The sequence below is a fragment of the Xyrauchen texanus genome, chromosome 26 (assembly GCF_025860055.1).
Source record: "Xyrauchen texanus isolate HMW12.3.18 chromosome 26, RBS_HiC_50CHRs, whole genome shotgun sequence".
Classification (NCBI taxonomy): domain Eukaryota; kingdom Metazoa; phylum Chordata; class Actinopteri; order Cypriniformes; family Catostomidae; genus Xyrauchen; species Xyrauchen texanus.
The window spans coordinates 16027511-16044446 of record NC_068301.1 but is presented as its reverse complement, the minus strand read 5'-3'; the positions used below and the strand labels follow the sequence as shown (position 1 = coordinate 16044446).

Below are 16936 nucleotides of genomic sequence, written 5' to 3'. Positions count from 1 at the left end.
TCACTGTTTCCCCCCACACAGCTCCATGTTATGGCAATATTACCAGTGTCATATTTTGAATAAATCACTGCAGTTACAGCCTCCATTTAGTAAATTACCTACATATACATACCCCCCTCGCCATTTCAATGAGTCAGCATCTGGGACATTATGTGAATTTATACTGGGCAAGACTTCCTGCTTTGCTTATATGCCCTTCTTCTCACTTTCATATAGTGAGGAAGGGAGAGAGAGAGAGAGACATTAAAGGAATAGTTCACTCGAAATGTATTTTGATGCTTGGAGAGGTCTTGAATAAGTTTTATGGTCCTTCTAACCACTGGTCTTAGGACCTTAGGATGGGGGTTTGAGAGGTTGCTAAGACATCACTCATGAACCAATGAGAAGAATTTTCCAATGTGCTGAATGGTCCAGGCCTTATTTTCTGAAGAATCTGATAGTTGTCTGAACAGCTTATCTGATGGCTGTGCTTGGCATTTGTTTGTGTTGGTCCTCCCAAGATTCAATCAAAATGGAGCCACTCTTTGCCTTGACAGTTAGGGAGGAGCTCTGCCATAAACTGGCTCATCTGGACCAATTGTTCACCACAATATACAAACGTCTCGGTTACTGTCTTAACCTCCGTTCCCTGATGGAGGGAACGAGATGTTGTGTCGATGTAGGGACACTACGGGTCTCACTTGAGAGCCTCAGTTACCTCTTATCTTTGTGAAAAGGCCAATGAGAATTGGCAAACAGAATTTGCATGCCCCTCCCCCGGACATACAGGTATAAAAGGAGGTAAGCATGCATCTCTTCAGACAGGTTTTGAGCTGAGGAGCTGGGAGTAAGGCCACGGCCATTTCAGCAGCTAGTACAGTGTTGTGGCAAGAGGGACAAAACATCTCATTCCCTCCATCAGGGAACGGAGGTCATGACAGTAACCAAAACGTTCCCCTTCTGTCACTCACTCAACGTTGTGTCGATGTAGTGACACTAGGGGTCCCTATCTAAATATGCCACAACACTGAACCATGTTAAGTGAACTGCTGATGCAGGGGCAAACAAGGTGCTGCATGCAAAAATAGCAGGTACATCAGACTGCACATAACCTTCCCCAACGCCACAAATTACGTCATGTAGATCCCCACATCCTTGAGGGGGGGAAGCAACGTAACTAGCATGGGAGCAGGCCATGTCAGCTGCTGCCTTTCTCTCTATGTTTTCTCTCCATAGAGTGTTAGATGCGGCTGGGGCCATCTAATGCTATAACACGCATCGGGGCAGGTGTTATTTTCCTATCCTATTCTTTCAGGGGAAAAGACCCTGTGGAGACCACATCCTGCCCAACATTGGAGGTTAACATGTGGCAAATAATTCACATGGGCTTACCAGCCACATATGGAAGTGATGCGCTGGTAGGTCCTGCCTCGACGGGGTGGAGCTCTACAAACACAGAGGCCGGGGGCAGAGGGAACTGTCTGCCGACAGGGGGACCGTATTGCGGAAAATACATCACAGGGGTTTACCGGAGTAATCAGTAACTGTGGAGCACCTGTACCAGTACAGGCAGCCCGGTGCCTGCAGTGGGTCTAGCTGCGAACTCCTGCGCTGAATTCAGAGCCAGAGGGTTAGGGAGGAAGGACATACAGGGTCCATGACTTGTGAACTTGACTGGGGGAGTAAAGCACACGTCTTCGCCTGAGGAGAGGGGAAAGGTGCTATGTGCAATCGATACATCCGGCCAGCTCTTCTATGTGAATTCTATGTGTTCAGACTGGCTCAACGGTAGCGAAGGTATTTGGGTGTTGCACAGCATGCCGCTCAGAAGATATCTGATAGAGAGGTGCCATTGGCCAGTGCTCACGAGGATGCCACACTCCTCGTAGCCGCAAGAGGGTGGGTACGGCCTGGGTCTGGTAGGCCAATACAATGGCATCCACAATCCAGTGGGCAAGCCTCTGTTTGGAGACAGCGTTCCCTTTCCACTGTCCACCAAAGCAAACAAAGAGCTGCTCAGAGCATCTAAAGCTCTGCGTGCGATCCAAATAGGTGTGCAAAGCATGCACCAGATACAGCAACGCTAAGGCTGGGTCTGCCTCCTCCCGGGGCAGCACTTGCAGGTTCACTATCTGATCCCTGATGCCATAGGAACCTTGGTTCGCATGCAGGGTGGAGGCGTTTTCGCCCTGCACCAAGGTGAAGCAGATGCCACTGAAGCGGGGCGGGTGCCTAGCAAACTGAATCGCGTAGCCGAGTCGGATGGTACTGGCCAGCCACCGCGACGGGATGGAAAGCGTAAGCCATGGGTCCAAGCTCCAGGCGAGGGGCACTAAGGGAATGATCACATGTGACATACCTGGAGGTGAGGCCTCGCGGCAGGGGAGCAGGCAACGTCACATCGGGGAGAGTTGATTCGTCCTGAGGTGGATGTGCTGAGGAAAGCTCGAAGCACTTACCTTGCTCCGCGTACCCGGCCTGGGTCTGGAACGGCAACTGAGGATGAGGTTCTGTAGAGATGACCTCTAGACTTGTCACCACCTGCTGGCCCAGGGAATGAGGAAACTACTTTTTTGTGACAATGTGGGTAAGGCAGCCTGTTGGGGGTGTGGCAAACAGAGAAAACGGTGTTGCCTAATAGGCCGATCTGGGAGATGGGGGCGTTGAGAAATTGAGCCTTGACGAAGTCCTGCATCTTGACCAGATTCAGCCACATGTGGTGTTCCTGGACCACGAGGGTGGCCATCGCCTGTCCGAGTGCACATGCTGTGACCTTTTTGGCCTGGAGGGTGAGGTTGGTCACCAGGGTTAGTTCCTGCAGCACATTAGGATCAGGACTACCCAGGTGCAGATCTTTTAATGCCTTGGCCTGTTGGACTTGCAAGACGTCAACCTACAGGCCTTGGGGGGAAGTGGAACAGCAGTGGGTTTACTCAGCTCGCTGAAACACAACAGCTTGGCTCCGAACAAATGCACGCTTCCCTCTTTTTATACAGTATGTCCATGGGAGGGGCATGCAAATTCTGTTCGCCAATTCTCATTGGCCTTTTCTCAAAGATAAGAGATAACAGAAGCTCTCAAGAGAGACCCCTAATGTCACTACATCGACACAACTTCGAGTGAGTGACAGAATGGGAACTGAGTATACAAAACATTTTCGTTGGCAGGTACAGTAAGTAAGGTTATTATTTCACAGGATACAAGAATACTCTGTAATCAACCATTTAAAGGGAAATAATATACTCCCAATAAAGAGAAAAGTGTTCATTTAACAAGATTAAAATATGATAGAAGGGCATTTTGGAGTCTAACACTAACTTCTATCCTTCTGTAGACTACACAGAAAACATGTACAAAACCACCAAACACTTCATACAAAGGGTTTCAATGCAGGCATTCTAATTGGTTGTGTCTTGTTGATAACCCATCAGAAAAGGACTCTTGCCAATTGACTCTTTGTGTATGATTTATTAAAGCCAAGCACTTGGCGCCATGAATGGCTGATTTGATACGATCTGCTTCCATCAGAAAGTCAGACTTTGCTTTTTGTGACAACATAATTTGGGTGTACACAGAAAGGATTGTGAGTTCTCTTGTAACCCAAAGAAGCTCTTTCAATCTGATTCTTCTAGCATAAATGCAGTGCTCAATCAGTAGAGAGGAGAGTTCAGGCAACAGTCACCAGAAACAAATGTCTGCTACTATCAGATGCTGCTGTTTGGCTCACATTTACTCTCAATCTGTGTTGTCGTGCCTGATTCTATTGGACATGTTTGGTTTGTCTGGAAACAGGCAAAGATTGCCCAAAAGGCTCACTCAGGCATGAGGGAATGTTTAGCCTGTGGCTGGATGGGAAACGGCTGCTATGAGCTCAAATATTCAAATATGCTGCACAGTTAGAAATGAAAGAAAATGAGGGTTAAAGAGCCAATTGAGGCCAACACTAACTTAGTGCTCTTAGCTACAATATTGGCTTGAGAATGTGTTGTTGAAATACAGCATAACTTAAAATTACTGCCAATAGAATTGTAAAAACAATTCTATCACTACTAAAATGTCATGAAGAAGTAAACCTTAATATAAGTGGCCGTTAATTACAATGTGCCATTTCTCTTTATCATTACAGGGCAGTGAGTTGCAAAGTAATTAAAAAAAAAGCATTTTATTTTACTTAGGGATAGTTCACCCCAAAATAAAATTTTTGTTTACATTTGGATGGATGGATGTCGACAATGCAAGTTTTATCATGGATGGATGTATGGATGTCGAAAATGAATGTTGGATTGATGGATTGATGGACGGATGTAAACAATGCAAGTTTTATCATGGATGAATGAATGGACGGATGGATGGATGTTGACAATGCAAGTTTTATCATGGATGGATGGATGGATGGATGGATGTCGACAAGGCAAGTTTTATTATAGATGGATGGATGTCAACAATACAAGTTTTATCATGGATGGATGGATGGATGTCGACAATGCAAGTTTTATCATGGATGGATGAATGGATGAATGGATGGATGGATGGATGTTGACAATGCAAGTTTTATCATGGATGGATGGATGTTGACAATGCCAGGTTTATAATGGATGGATGAATGTCAACAATGCAAGTTTTATCATGGATGGATGAATGGATGTCAACAATGCAAGTTTTATCATGGATGGATGGATGTTGACAGTGCAAGTTTTATCATGGATGGATGGATGGATGGATGGATGTCGACAATGCAAGTTTTATCATGGATGAATGGACTGATGTCGACAATGCAAGTTTTATTGTGGATGGATGAATGGATGGATGTCGACAATGCAAGTTTTATCATGGATGGATGGATATCGAAAATGCAAGTTTTATCATGGATGGATGAATGGATGTCGACAATGCAAGTTTTATCATTAATGGATGGATGTTGACAATGCAAGTTTTATCATGGATGAATGGATGTCAACAATGCAAGTTTTATCATGGATGGATGGATGTTGACAATGCAAGTTTTATCATGGATGGATGGATGTCAACAATGCAAGTTTTATCATGGATGGATGGACTGATGTCGAAAATGCAAGTTTTATTGTGGATGGATGAATGGATGGATGGATGTCGACAATGCAAGTTTTATCATTAATGGATGGATGTTGACAATGCAAGTTTTATCATGGATGAATGGATGTCAACAATGCAAGTTTTATCATGGATGGATGGATGTCATCAATGCAAGTTTTATCATGGATGGATGGATATCGACAATGCAAGTTTTATCATGGATGGATGAATGGATGGATGGATGTCGACAAAGCAAGTTTTATCATTGATGGATGTCGACAATGCAAGTTTTATCAAGGATGGATGAATGGATGATGAATGGATGTCGACAATGAAAGATTTATCAAGGATGAATGGATGGATGTCGACAATGCAAGTTTGATCATAGATGGAAGGATAGATTTTAGAACAAAGTTAACATGAGCTTAACATTTGGTGGCCTACTGAAACACAAGGTGCATTAAACATCTGCATATGAATTATTATTTAATCTGGAGTAATTGGTCCATATGAACTGCTTGAAATCCATATGTTTAATAACCCCACAATGTATTTCTGTATCAGCTGAAAACCTCTCAAACAGAACATACCTTTAGTATGTAATCCAGTTACATCTAAAATCTGACACAGAAAGGTTGATATAATTAAAGGCAAAGCAGAATCCCTTGTACAACATACCCACCATTTCCATCCAGCATGTCATCTGGCACAATAACATAATGAACTCATTGATACAGCTCAGTGCCTACTGAGAGTCAATTTTGCTACCATTTCTTTCATAAGCCAGAGGTGAGTGCCCTGCCTAAAGTTAAAGACTGTATTCCAACTCATCCATACATTTATTATCATTGAAGCATCACTGGGCTCACAGTGGTAAATTCCCTCGTAATTTGGATGTTCAGTTGCCAGACATCTCAAACATCCAGTGGAAGAAATCATATCCATTTTTTATTACACAGGGTTGCTTTGTGCTAATCAAGCTAAATCCTTGGAGTAGATAGTCAAAACCAGTGGAAAGCCTTCTATGACAACAAGACATTAAATTGGGGGACTTCGATATTTACCATGCCCTTTGTAAACACTGGAAAAAATTTGAAATCTGGGTTTTTGGGAAAAACAAATCATTTGACATGCAGCCGCAATAAGGAATATGACCTTATGAACCACAAGAAAAAACAAACAAAAACAAATGTAAAGGGAAACTAAAACTGATAAATCTGCAATGCAGTAGTTGTGGGTCACAAGCTTGAGCCGCCCTGACAGATAATCAGGTAAACTGAATTCTGAAGTGCAATTGAAATTCCAAACACATCGAACCTGTTCACACACCAGTTAAGAAAGGTATGCCTCTGTGTATATGTGTGTGTGTAAAGCAGGTGGCTTATAAAATCCCACACACGCACAACAACACACCAAACAAATACTCATATTCATCAGGTTTTCCTTGGGATGATTCACCACATACATTTGCAAATTGTCAGGGTAAACCCACAGCACAAGCTGGATTGGTTGAGGAATTCAACCACTATAATGGATGGATGGATTTATCATTTGTCGTTTTCTAATAATTCCTTTGGTCCTTATGGGTGGATTAAGCTAGCAGATACATTTTAATTTTTTTATTCAACAATGATCAGTGAAGATCCTTCTGTTATCCTTTTACTCCTAAATTAAAAGCAAACTGCTTAATTCCGGCAAGAGATGGGATTTTGCCATTCCAAACCCCTCAGGGAGTCTGACACAAAACTAAAGTCACAGCTACCCAAGCCTGTTGTCAGATGACAGAAAATTAAAGGGAGCAATATTGACATTGTCCATAAGGTTTATAGGCCTAAAGTTCAATCTAACTGCATTATAAGCCAATTAGACAGATAAGGGGAGAGCTGTGTACTTCTTTTTCTGGACTTAATAGGAGAGGAGGGGGCTGAGGCTGCTATATTGAAAAGAGAAAAAGTGTGTGTGAAAGACTTCTTTCTTTTTTAGATCATGGGAAAGACATTGCAAGAAAGTAAAAACAAAAACTTCTGTATCATTACTCTGTGAAGCATCAGAAAAACAATACAAATCCAATTGCCATCACAAAGCCTTATAATGCTTAGAACAAAACTACATATCCCCTCCGAAACAATGATTTTGATTCCCAAACCTGTTTTGTCTGTTCACAGCATCCTTCATTGATTTTTTTCTTCTGCTGAATGATCTATCAGGTTGCTTTGAAATTCGTCCCACAGCTCTCAGTCTCAAAAGCATATAATTTTATGTTCTCCCTAACAAGACCTCTATTTTTGATCAAACAAAGGCACAGTGTTCCACGAGCTGCCTATGTAGAGGACTATATGATGTATTTATGTACTCCCACAGAGGTTTCTGTTCACCACCCAGTGATTGCTCTACTTTAGCGAGATAGAAATTTATGTGGCAGATTTCTGTATTCAACCATCAAAAGTGACATAAAATGCTTTCATTTAGAAAATATGTTGTGCTGTGCTACTAAAAGCTAAGAATTCAGATTCATTTCAAATTGGAAAACCACTGGTCAGCTCAAAAAGGCCAAAAACATCATAACATATTTAAGCATTATAATATGAGTAAGAGTGCTCTTATACTGAATATCGGCTGTGATTCGGTCACATATTCAGTACAAAACTCACATTCATTGCATCTTTTTTCATACATTGAATGTGAATGGTGACTGAGGCTTTTATTCTGCCTAAAATCTACTTTTGGGTTCCACAGAAAAAAGCAATTTATAGGGTTGAAACAACATGGGGTGAGTAAATGATCACATAATTTTCATTTTGGTGTGAACTATACCTTTAATACCACTGTTCGTGCATTTTTGGTGCAGACCTTTGCATCAAGATTTTTTACATGTAAGATAGAACAAGATGTTTAAGTCCATTTGCAAATGTAAATCTCAAGCAGTGCTTTAATAATAATTGTTCGGTTAATTTCTCTCCCTGGAATGTGCAATAGAAGCACTGCAGCAAAATGCATAAAAAATGTACAAGACATGCCTTGTAAGATATAGCTTGCAACAAAGAAGCCTTAAAATACAGTTTTAATATCTATGCTAATGGAAAAACCCTCTACAGTACGAAAGAAATTAAACAAATGGTGAAAAACGAGACGTTCGTGAAAGTTTTGCCAGCTCAGTCAAAGGGGCCCAAAATATTGAACAGTTTTTACAGCTGCAATTAAATGTATAATACATTATGAAAGAAAAGATATGACTGATGGTTTTGCATGAATAAATGATAAGGCGATCCTACATCCGTGTCATAGTATATTATGAGTCATGTGACTCATCCACAACTCCCCTCAGAACACTATTTTTCAATCTGTGCCTTTGGATGTAATAATATGTACCAGCCTGCAAATCAGCAAACTGACAATTAATAGAGCATTATTTTAAAGAGCGCAAACAGCATATTTAGTTACTCTGAAGTGTGTTTTAAAAGTTTTTTAATGAGTAGAAAATAAAAATTAAATATCAAACAGGTGATCGTGGCAACAACAAATGTACCACATGGCGAACTGTTCAACCTCTAGAGGGCATGTTACACTTGAGCACAAATGATACTGTATACTTGGGTTTACCATTGACCCAAAAATTTAAATTCTGTCATTATTTTCTTACCCTCATTTAATTCCAAATCCACATGACTTTCTTTCTTCTGTGGAACCAAAAATTATATATTTTAAAGAATGCCACAAAACCTGATTTTCATACAATTGCATCTGATAGCTTAAAAACACATTCCAAAGCACCATAAAAGTATTCCATGCAACTTGTGTCATATTTCAAGTGTTTTGAAGACATATGATAACTTTGTGCGATGAAAAGATCTAACAGATCTCATTATTTACTCTAAAATCAAATCATTGATCAAATCATGTAAAGAGTGCACAAATCCAATTGGGCAACACATCAATAACATCAAACCTCATTGGCTCCAAATGTCATGACATAAAAACCAATGAGGTTTTTGGTTGTTGGATGTCAATGCTACTAACATTTAACCATTATGGATTTGTGACCTGCTTACATGGGTTATAATGATTGGAATGGATTGGATTTGATTTGTTTTGATTTGAATTTATTTTTTAAATATATATATTTATTTGTTATTTTATCTGAGTGAGTAACACCTTTTTGTTGTACCAATTTATTGTTGTCAGAAAACACTTAAAGTTATGGATGAAAATCTCACAATTTAAATATAATTTCAATACCTGTGAAATTTTTTTAGGATTTTTATAAATCTAACATACAACGATTCAAAATTAATACAAAATATTTAAGATTCTTCACTATTTCTAGGTCACTAATGAACTAAGCAAATTTGTGACCACCATGTTAACTCCTTTGTATGACAGGTGAAAAAGTCTTTGAAGATGGACTTTGGAACATTCTCAAATAATGCAGAAATACATGGATTGTCCATGGCAGCTGTCATTAAAACAAAAGAGGAACATATCAAATACTAAAAAAATCTGAAATTTGTGTTAATTTGACTGAAATTGCTTTGCTGATAATATAATTTGTAATGAAATACTTAAATGAGATTAGATAAATGCAAAAGAGAAGCATTCTCACTAGTGGACTCAGACTGGACTGTGCAAGCTGCAGTGCAAGAGAGATCCGGGGGATGGCCGAAGCTGCTCTGTTGGGGTGGATGGTAGTGGCGAGGATTCTACTACGGCGCATCCCTCCTCCTTCCCGGATTTCGGCACCAGTGTAAAGGGATTAAGTGGAAAGGAGGAGGCGAGAACCAGCTTGACAATATAGAGTGGTGACAACGAGCCCCTGGGCGCTTCAGCAGCTAAAAGAGCTTATATTCTTCCTCTAAAAGAATATATTTCCTTCTAAAAGAGTGGCACCTACGAAAGCGTGTTTTTAAAGATGCCTTTTCATTTGTGTATTATTCCTGGTTTCTGTCGCTACCTCTCCGCTTCTGATGGCCACGATAGCTGTCTCACGTGTCTGGGCGCTACCCACGTGGAGAAGTCGTTCGTGGATGGTTCATGTCCTCATTGCGAGAACATGATCATGGCAACGTTGCGGTCGCGGCTTTCTTTCATCAGAGGGATAGCCACTCCAGCGGCTCCCCACCTCGGTCCTTCTACGTACGGGTATGAGGCAGAGTCGGTGAGCACTGGGGGTGATTTGGGGACCTCAATGGGAGCTTCTCCACTGGGAAACCTCCCACGGCCTTCCCATTCCCCAGCAAGCTCGTATGCCCCGGTCGATTTCTGGGATGAGACTGCGGGCCTTCTCAGGGCGGGTTTGCGATCTCGTTCGGGGCTCGTGAAGAGAATGAGCTGTCGATAGCAGCATCGGAGAACGGGTTCATCCTGTCTGACACGGAGGACTCGCCTGGGCTCCCACCTTTAGATGCGACGCGGAGCTGGCGGCCATGCTTGCCCGGGTAGCTGCGAGTTTCGGGCCCCCGAACCCTCGTGGCTCGATGATTGTTTCCTGGGGCCAGAGCGCCGCTCACAGCCACGCACCGCCCCCGTTACAATCTTCCTGGAGGTGCATGAGGAGCTTATGCAATCGTGACGGGCACCTTTTACTGCCCGGACCTGGTTCTTGGGCAGTATAAATAATAGTTTAATGAAGAACTAAACAAAAAGACAAACACACACACACAGGTGTCGGACAGCTGTCTGTAAACCTCTCTCTCTCGCTTCCCTTTCTGAGGCTTGATTAGCCTGATTAGGGGCCGGGTGTGCGGAATCACAACACGGCCCTGCCCTCCGCCCTGTCACATAGGGTTTGTGGGCAACTCTCAATTCTTCAACTGCTGTCTGAGGTTACATAGGATGAGCACTGCAATATATAAAGTTTCACAATGACTTGCTGTTGGAGCATGAATACGTGTCACAGTCCATTACTTACAGTGTAATGACCACAGTAAATATATACATTTTTAAGTGTGTATTTTTTTTAATGTAAAATAATTCCTAATATGCCATCTTAATATGCAAAGAAAACTGTATGTGAAAAAGGTGTAGACACTGCTTTGTTTGAGCATCCTGACCAGTGCAAAACAGCAAAGCAATGGCTCACAAGGTGCTTATCAACTTCATGTCTACTTACATGAAGATGTATTGCTGATTTCTAACATATTGTCCTGTGTGTGTCTTTTAAGGCAAACTGTTTTAGAAATGCATACAGTATAATCTCAACCGTACAAAAGTGGCATCTTGCCTTGAATAATATGTGACAACATTCAAGTTAAACGATTAACTTCAAGTGAACAGTAAGTATGTGTCAGGAAAGATGCCCTGTGGTTTATGAATGAAAGATGCCTAATGTGTGATCAGATAATGTAACTCTTATTGCATCCCATTGAACTGTCTTGGCTCAACTCATAAATATCCCCTCCTATGATTAATAGCACTATAAGAGAAAGATTGGATGCTGCAGGAGACTTTACCATCCAATAGATTAATCTTATGGAATAGATTAAAGAAGGCAATGAGAAAATAGTTGGCTCACTCCCAATGGCTCCACGTTGGCTAAAAATGTTTCTCCTTGAAAAGATCTGTGAGATTACTTTTTCGACAAACATATGTGTAACTTTAAAAGTTTAAAGCTGAATTGTGTAATTTCTGCACCACTTGTGCCACCAAATAAAACTGCAAAAAAGTAATGATTGTTTCAAAGAGGTTCCCGAACACTCCAGAAAGTCCCGCCCCAAACTCAAATGGTTGCGGCAATGGTGATGTGCCTGGCTGGTCGGAATGCTAAAACTAACAGAGCAATGTTTTGTCTAGCACCAACGAGCCACAGTTTACACTGTTTTGTAGAAAATAAATTAGAATTGTCTTACTTATTAGTCTCTGCATAAAAGGATGGGATAGGGAAATATGTTTTAACTAAAAACGTATTAACTTAGATATTACGAAAAGAGTCATGGATGATGCAATTCTGTCTTTACTTCAACTTTTTACAGTCCTTTTTTACTGTTGGGGTTAGTAGGAGTTCACATTTTGTTATTATTTTTATATTTTTTCTAACACCCCTGCTTTTTCTGTTCTAACTCCTGGCCCTCTTTGTTGGTAATAAGGCCCATTTGTCTTCATTTTGCAAAAAAGGCCATTTATTCTTTTTTCTTTTGGAATGTAGAATCAATAGTTGTGATGGACGGTAAAGTAAGTTGAGGCTTGTGTTATTGTCAAGTCATTTTAATTAATACACTACCTTTGTCTGGATTGCCTCAAGTGGAAGTAGTGGTTTTTAATAATAATCTTAAAATACCCTCAGATCCTCACTTTGCACACACTACAACACAATGTTGTAGGAGAGACCATGGCTAGTTGTCACATGGGGATGTTGTCAAAGGGGATAGTTAAGGAATAATTCACCCAAAGACGACAATTCTCTTATCAACTACTCACTCTTTTTTATTATAAATCTTGACATCAGCTGTGTCCTGGTCGTGGTCATGATTTGAAGCACAATTACGCTTCCTTGCACTTGATGGATTACACATGGATTAAACCGCTAAAATTGCATGGTTTACCTTTATGCTGCCTTAAATGTCCTTTTTGGAGCTTGAAAATGTTGGACTCTAATGACTTGCTATGCTATGCTATGGATATAAACACCTCATCTAAATCAAAATATATTCGTTTGTGTTCCACAGAAGAAAGTCATATGAGTTTGAGAAGGCATAAAGGTAGAACTAATCCTTCAACAGTGTGGTTCAGCCTCAATCTCTTTTATTGTATGGAAAAAAGAAGGAATGGAAGTGACTTACAGTGCCTAACATTCTGCCTAATGTCTCCTGGAAAATAGTAAGTCATAAGGATTTGGAGTAAATTATAAGAGAATTTTTATATGTGGGTGAACTATCTCTTTAACAACCTGCAAACTTGTTTAGATGCGACCTTATATTAGATCAACTGTACAAATTAGTTGTCTAGTTCTGAACATTGCAACATCTAAAAAATATATATAGCATGGACAGAAGAAAACAAAAATGTAAAACAAACAGCCACTATAAATGCAGTTCCCCTTCTGTCACTCACTCGAAGTTATGTCGATGAAGTGACACTAGGGGTCGCTCTTGGGAGCCCCAAACACCTCTGATATTTGAGTTAAGGCCAATGGGAATTATTATAATGTGTATTATTCCTGGTTTCTGTCTCTACCTCTCCGCTTCTGATGGCAACGATGTCCATCTCAGGGCAGGTTTGCGATCTCGTTCGGGGCTCGTGAACAGAGTGAGCTGTCGATAGCATCTTAGTGTGCAATAGCCCAGTTGCAGTCCGACATGGAGCAGGCGGCCATGCTTGCCCGGGCAGCTGCGAGTTTTGGGCCCCCGAACTCTCGTGGCTCGATGATTGTTTCCTGGGGCCAGAGTGCCACTCACGGCCATGCACCGCCCCGTTACAATCTTCCTGGAGGTGCATGAGGAGCTCACGCAATCGTGACGGGCACATTCTACTGCCCGGACCTGGTTCTTGGGCTTTTCCGATCTCACTACCCACGACGGTGGGGCGGCCAGGGGTACTAAGCAATTCCCCAGATGGATCAGGTGATCGCGATGCAGAACTAAGGCCTACGGTGCTGCTGGACAGGCCGCCTCCGCCCTGCATGCTATGGCTCTCCTGCAGGTGCACCAAGCCAAGGCACTCAAAGAACTGCAAGAGGGTAGTCCTGACCCAGGATTGACGCAGGAGCTGCGCTCGGCGACCGATCTCGCAATGCGGGCCATTCAAAATATCCTACTCAAGCGCGGCTGAAGGTTCCGCAACATGTCTGCCCGTAGCTAAGGGCGTCCCCCTGCGTAGACAGCACAAGCTCCACCACAGCCCGCCCCAATTGGCCAACAGTGTCACTTCATCGACACAACATCGAGTGAGTGACATAAGAGGAAAGTATCGGTTACTGTTGTAACCTCCGTTACCTGATGGAGGGAACGAGACGTTGTTTCCCTCCAGCCACAACACTGAACTACACGCTGAAATGGCTGGAACCTTGTCTCAGATCCTCAGCACAAAACCTGAATGAGTGGTTGCATTCCTGCTCCTTTTATACCCGTATGTCTGGGGTAGTGGCATGCATATACCACTCGCCAATTCCCATTGGCCTTTTCTTAAAGATCAGAGGTGTTTGGGGCTCCCAAGAGCGAGGTTACAATAGTAACTGAGACTTTATTATTATTATATTTTTCAATTAATTTGAAATAATGCCAGTGAACCTTCCTGCATGAAGACAAGCGTAGCACCCTAGATTTTTCTCCTGGGAACAAAACCCATAAGTCTCCTGCTTCTCAAAGTTTTCTCCTGAGAACCAGACCCAAGGAATTTCATGTGTTGACTGTAATGTTTCAGAAGAGATCTGAACAATGTCTCAAAAAGTGCTTACATTTGCAATAACATTTTCCTCTAGGAAGGATCATCATTGCAGCAATTTCTCTTATCTATAGTATGTTGGACTGATGATCAATGTGAAGAAAGCAAAATCTTTCTTTGGAGTCAGCATATGTCCATGTGGTATGCAGTTTGGTAGTGAATCAAGAGAATAAAAGTGTAAATGAAAGAAAACAGCTGACAACGTACCAACACACCTTGGCAGAGGTGCGCTCCACATGCGCCGACCCCCTCCCAGGCAAATAATTTCTGGTGCTCCCTCCAAGCGGTAGCCCATATTGCAAGAGAATGTCAGGGTGTCTCCGATACCGAAGTTGTAGCCATTACGATCCCCAAACTGTGGCACTCCCGGATCCTCACATGGCTCCAGGTTATACTCTGAGAGATACAGAATTTGAGAGATTCTATATTATTTATTGTATGCAGTGACTATTACCAGATCTTTTGTGTTTCTGTTTATCTAAGTCAGAGGTCTCCAAACCCTTTTGTCATCTGAAACAATATACTTCTAATCAGTGGTTCTTAACTGAGGGGTCGCAAACACAAAATTAAGGCACATCTAGTGCCCCATTGATTTGTACAGGATTTGATCTTATATTCTGCTGTTGTTTTTAAATAATATAAAATTTCCAATTCAGCCTTTGCAATAATGGCTATAATTTTTATAATTTTATAATTGTTTGATCTATGCAGTTCGTGGTTGCATTAAAGGGATAGTTCACCCAAAAATTCTCTCAAAATATACACGCACTCACGGCATCCCAGATGTGTATACATTTCTTTCTTCTGCTGAAAATAAACAAACATTTTTAGAAGAATATCTCAGCTCTGCAGATACATACAATGCAAGTGAATGGTGACCAGACCTTTCAAGCTCCAAAACAATCCCTTAAAGGCAGCATAAAAGCAATCCATATGACTCCAGTAGCTAAATCCATATCTTCAGAAGCGATGTGATAGGTGTGGATAAGAAAGTGATAAATATTTAAGTCCTTTTTATCTACAAATCTCCACTTTTTTCATATTTTGAAAGTGAAGAATTGGATTTAACCACTGGAGTCATATGGATTGCTTTTTGCTGCCTTTATATGTTTTTTTGAGCTTCACATGTCTGGTCACCATTCACTTGCATTGAAACGAACAACAGGGCTGAGATATTCTTCTAAAAATATTTGTATTCTGCAGAAGAAATAAAGTCATAAACATCTGGTAAATGATGAGAGAATATTAATTTTCAGGTAAATGATTCCTTAAATAAATTTAAATGTTGGATTTTAAGAATTTTTGTTTACTTATTGGTTCTGTGTTGGCTCATCACTTGGTGTCCAAGCAAAACCAGTTGAGAACCACTGACCTACAGTAAATGATTTACTAGGAGTCACCTAAATTTCAACCTTTCAGTAAATATAATGCATTTTCTATATATTTACTTGTGAAATTTTTCTATTGTTTTTTTTGTAAGTTTATTCATGCATCTCATTTTAACAAATAATAGTATTTACTTTTTATCATAATCTCAAGAAGTACCTTCTTTTCTGTCATTAATTCTCAGGGTTTTACTAAATTAAGACCAGTTATCAGGAGGTAAACCATTTTATGTTAACATGTAAATGTACTGTCTCATTACAGTACATTACAGGTAATCTCATTAACTCGTCTAGAATAACAACAACAACAACAACATAACTGTGGACGCAATAAATTGTGAAAGAAAAAGATTACAAGACCAAAATTGATAATGCTGTCATTGTTGAATACATTTCTCTATAGTTTGTAAAAAAAAAACTATATTTTGCTCTATATACAGTTATTTACATCAATAACTGTATATAGAGTTGAAGTCAGAAGTTTACATACACTTAGGTTGAAGTCATTAAAACTCATTTTTTAACCATTCCACAGATTTCATATTAGCAAACTATAGTTTTGGCAAGTTGATTAGGACATCTACTTTGTGCATAACACGAGTAATTTTTCCAACAACTGTTTACATACAGATTGTTTTACTTTTAACAGACTATATCACAATTCCAGTGGGTCAAAAGTTTCCATTCCCTAAGTTAAATGTGTCTTTAAGTAGCTTGGAAAATTCCAGAAAATGATGTCAAGCCTTTAGACAACTAGCCAATTAGCTTCTGATAGGATGTGTACTGAATTGGAGGTGGAGGTATTTTAAGGCCTACCTTCAAACTCAGTGCCCCTTTGCTTGAAATCATGTGAAAATCTAAATAAATCAGCCAAGACCTCAGAAAACAATTGTGGACCTCCACGAGTCTGGTTCATCATTGGGAGCAATTTTCAAATGCCTGAAGGTACCATGTTCATCTGTACAAACAATAGTATGCAAGTATAAACACCATGGGACCATGCAGCCATCATACCTCTCTGGAAGGAAATATTCTGTCTCCTAGAAATGAACGAGGTTTGGTGCAAAAATTGCAAATCAATCCTAGAACAACACCAAATGACCTTGTGAAGATGCTGGAGGAAACAGGTAGACAAGTATCTATATCCA

The 16936-nt window shown here is 40.8% G+C and overlaps 1 protein-coding gene across 1 annotated transcript in view; it reads right to left on the bottom strand.

Annotated features, from left to right (window-relative positions):
* The window catches only part of LOC127619812 (CUB and sushi domain-containing protein 3-like), a 639489-nt gene that overhangs the window by 177462 nt on the left and 445091 nt on the right, over positions 1-16936 (bottom strand). Inside the window, exon 21 of the mRNA XM_052092811.1 lies at positions 14611-14799. Within this exon, the coding sequence (XP_051948771.1) occupies positions 14611-14799 (189 nt within the window). The remainder of the gene's footprint in view (positions 1-14610; positions 14800-16936) is intronic.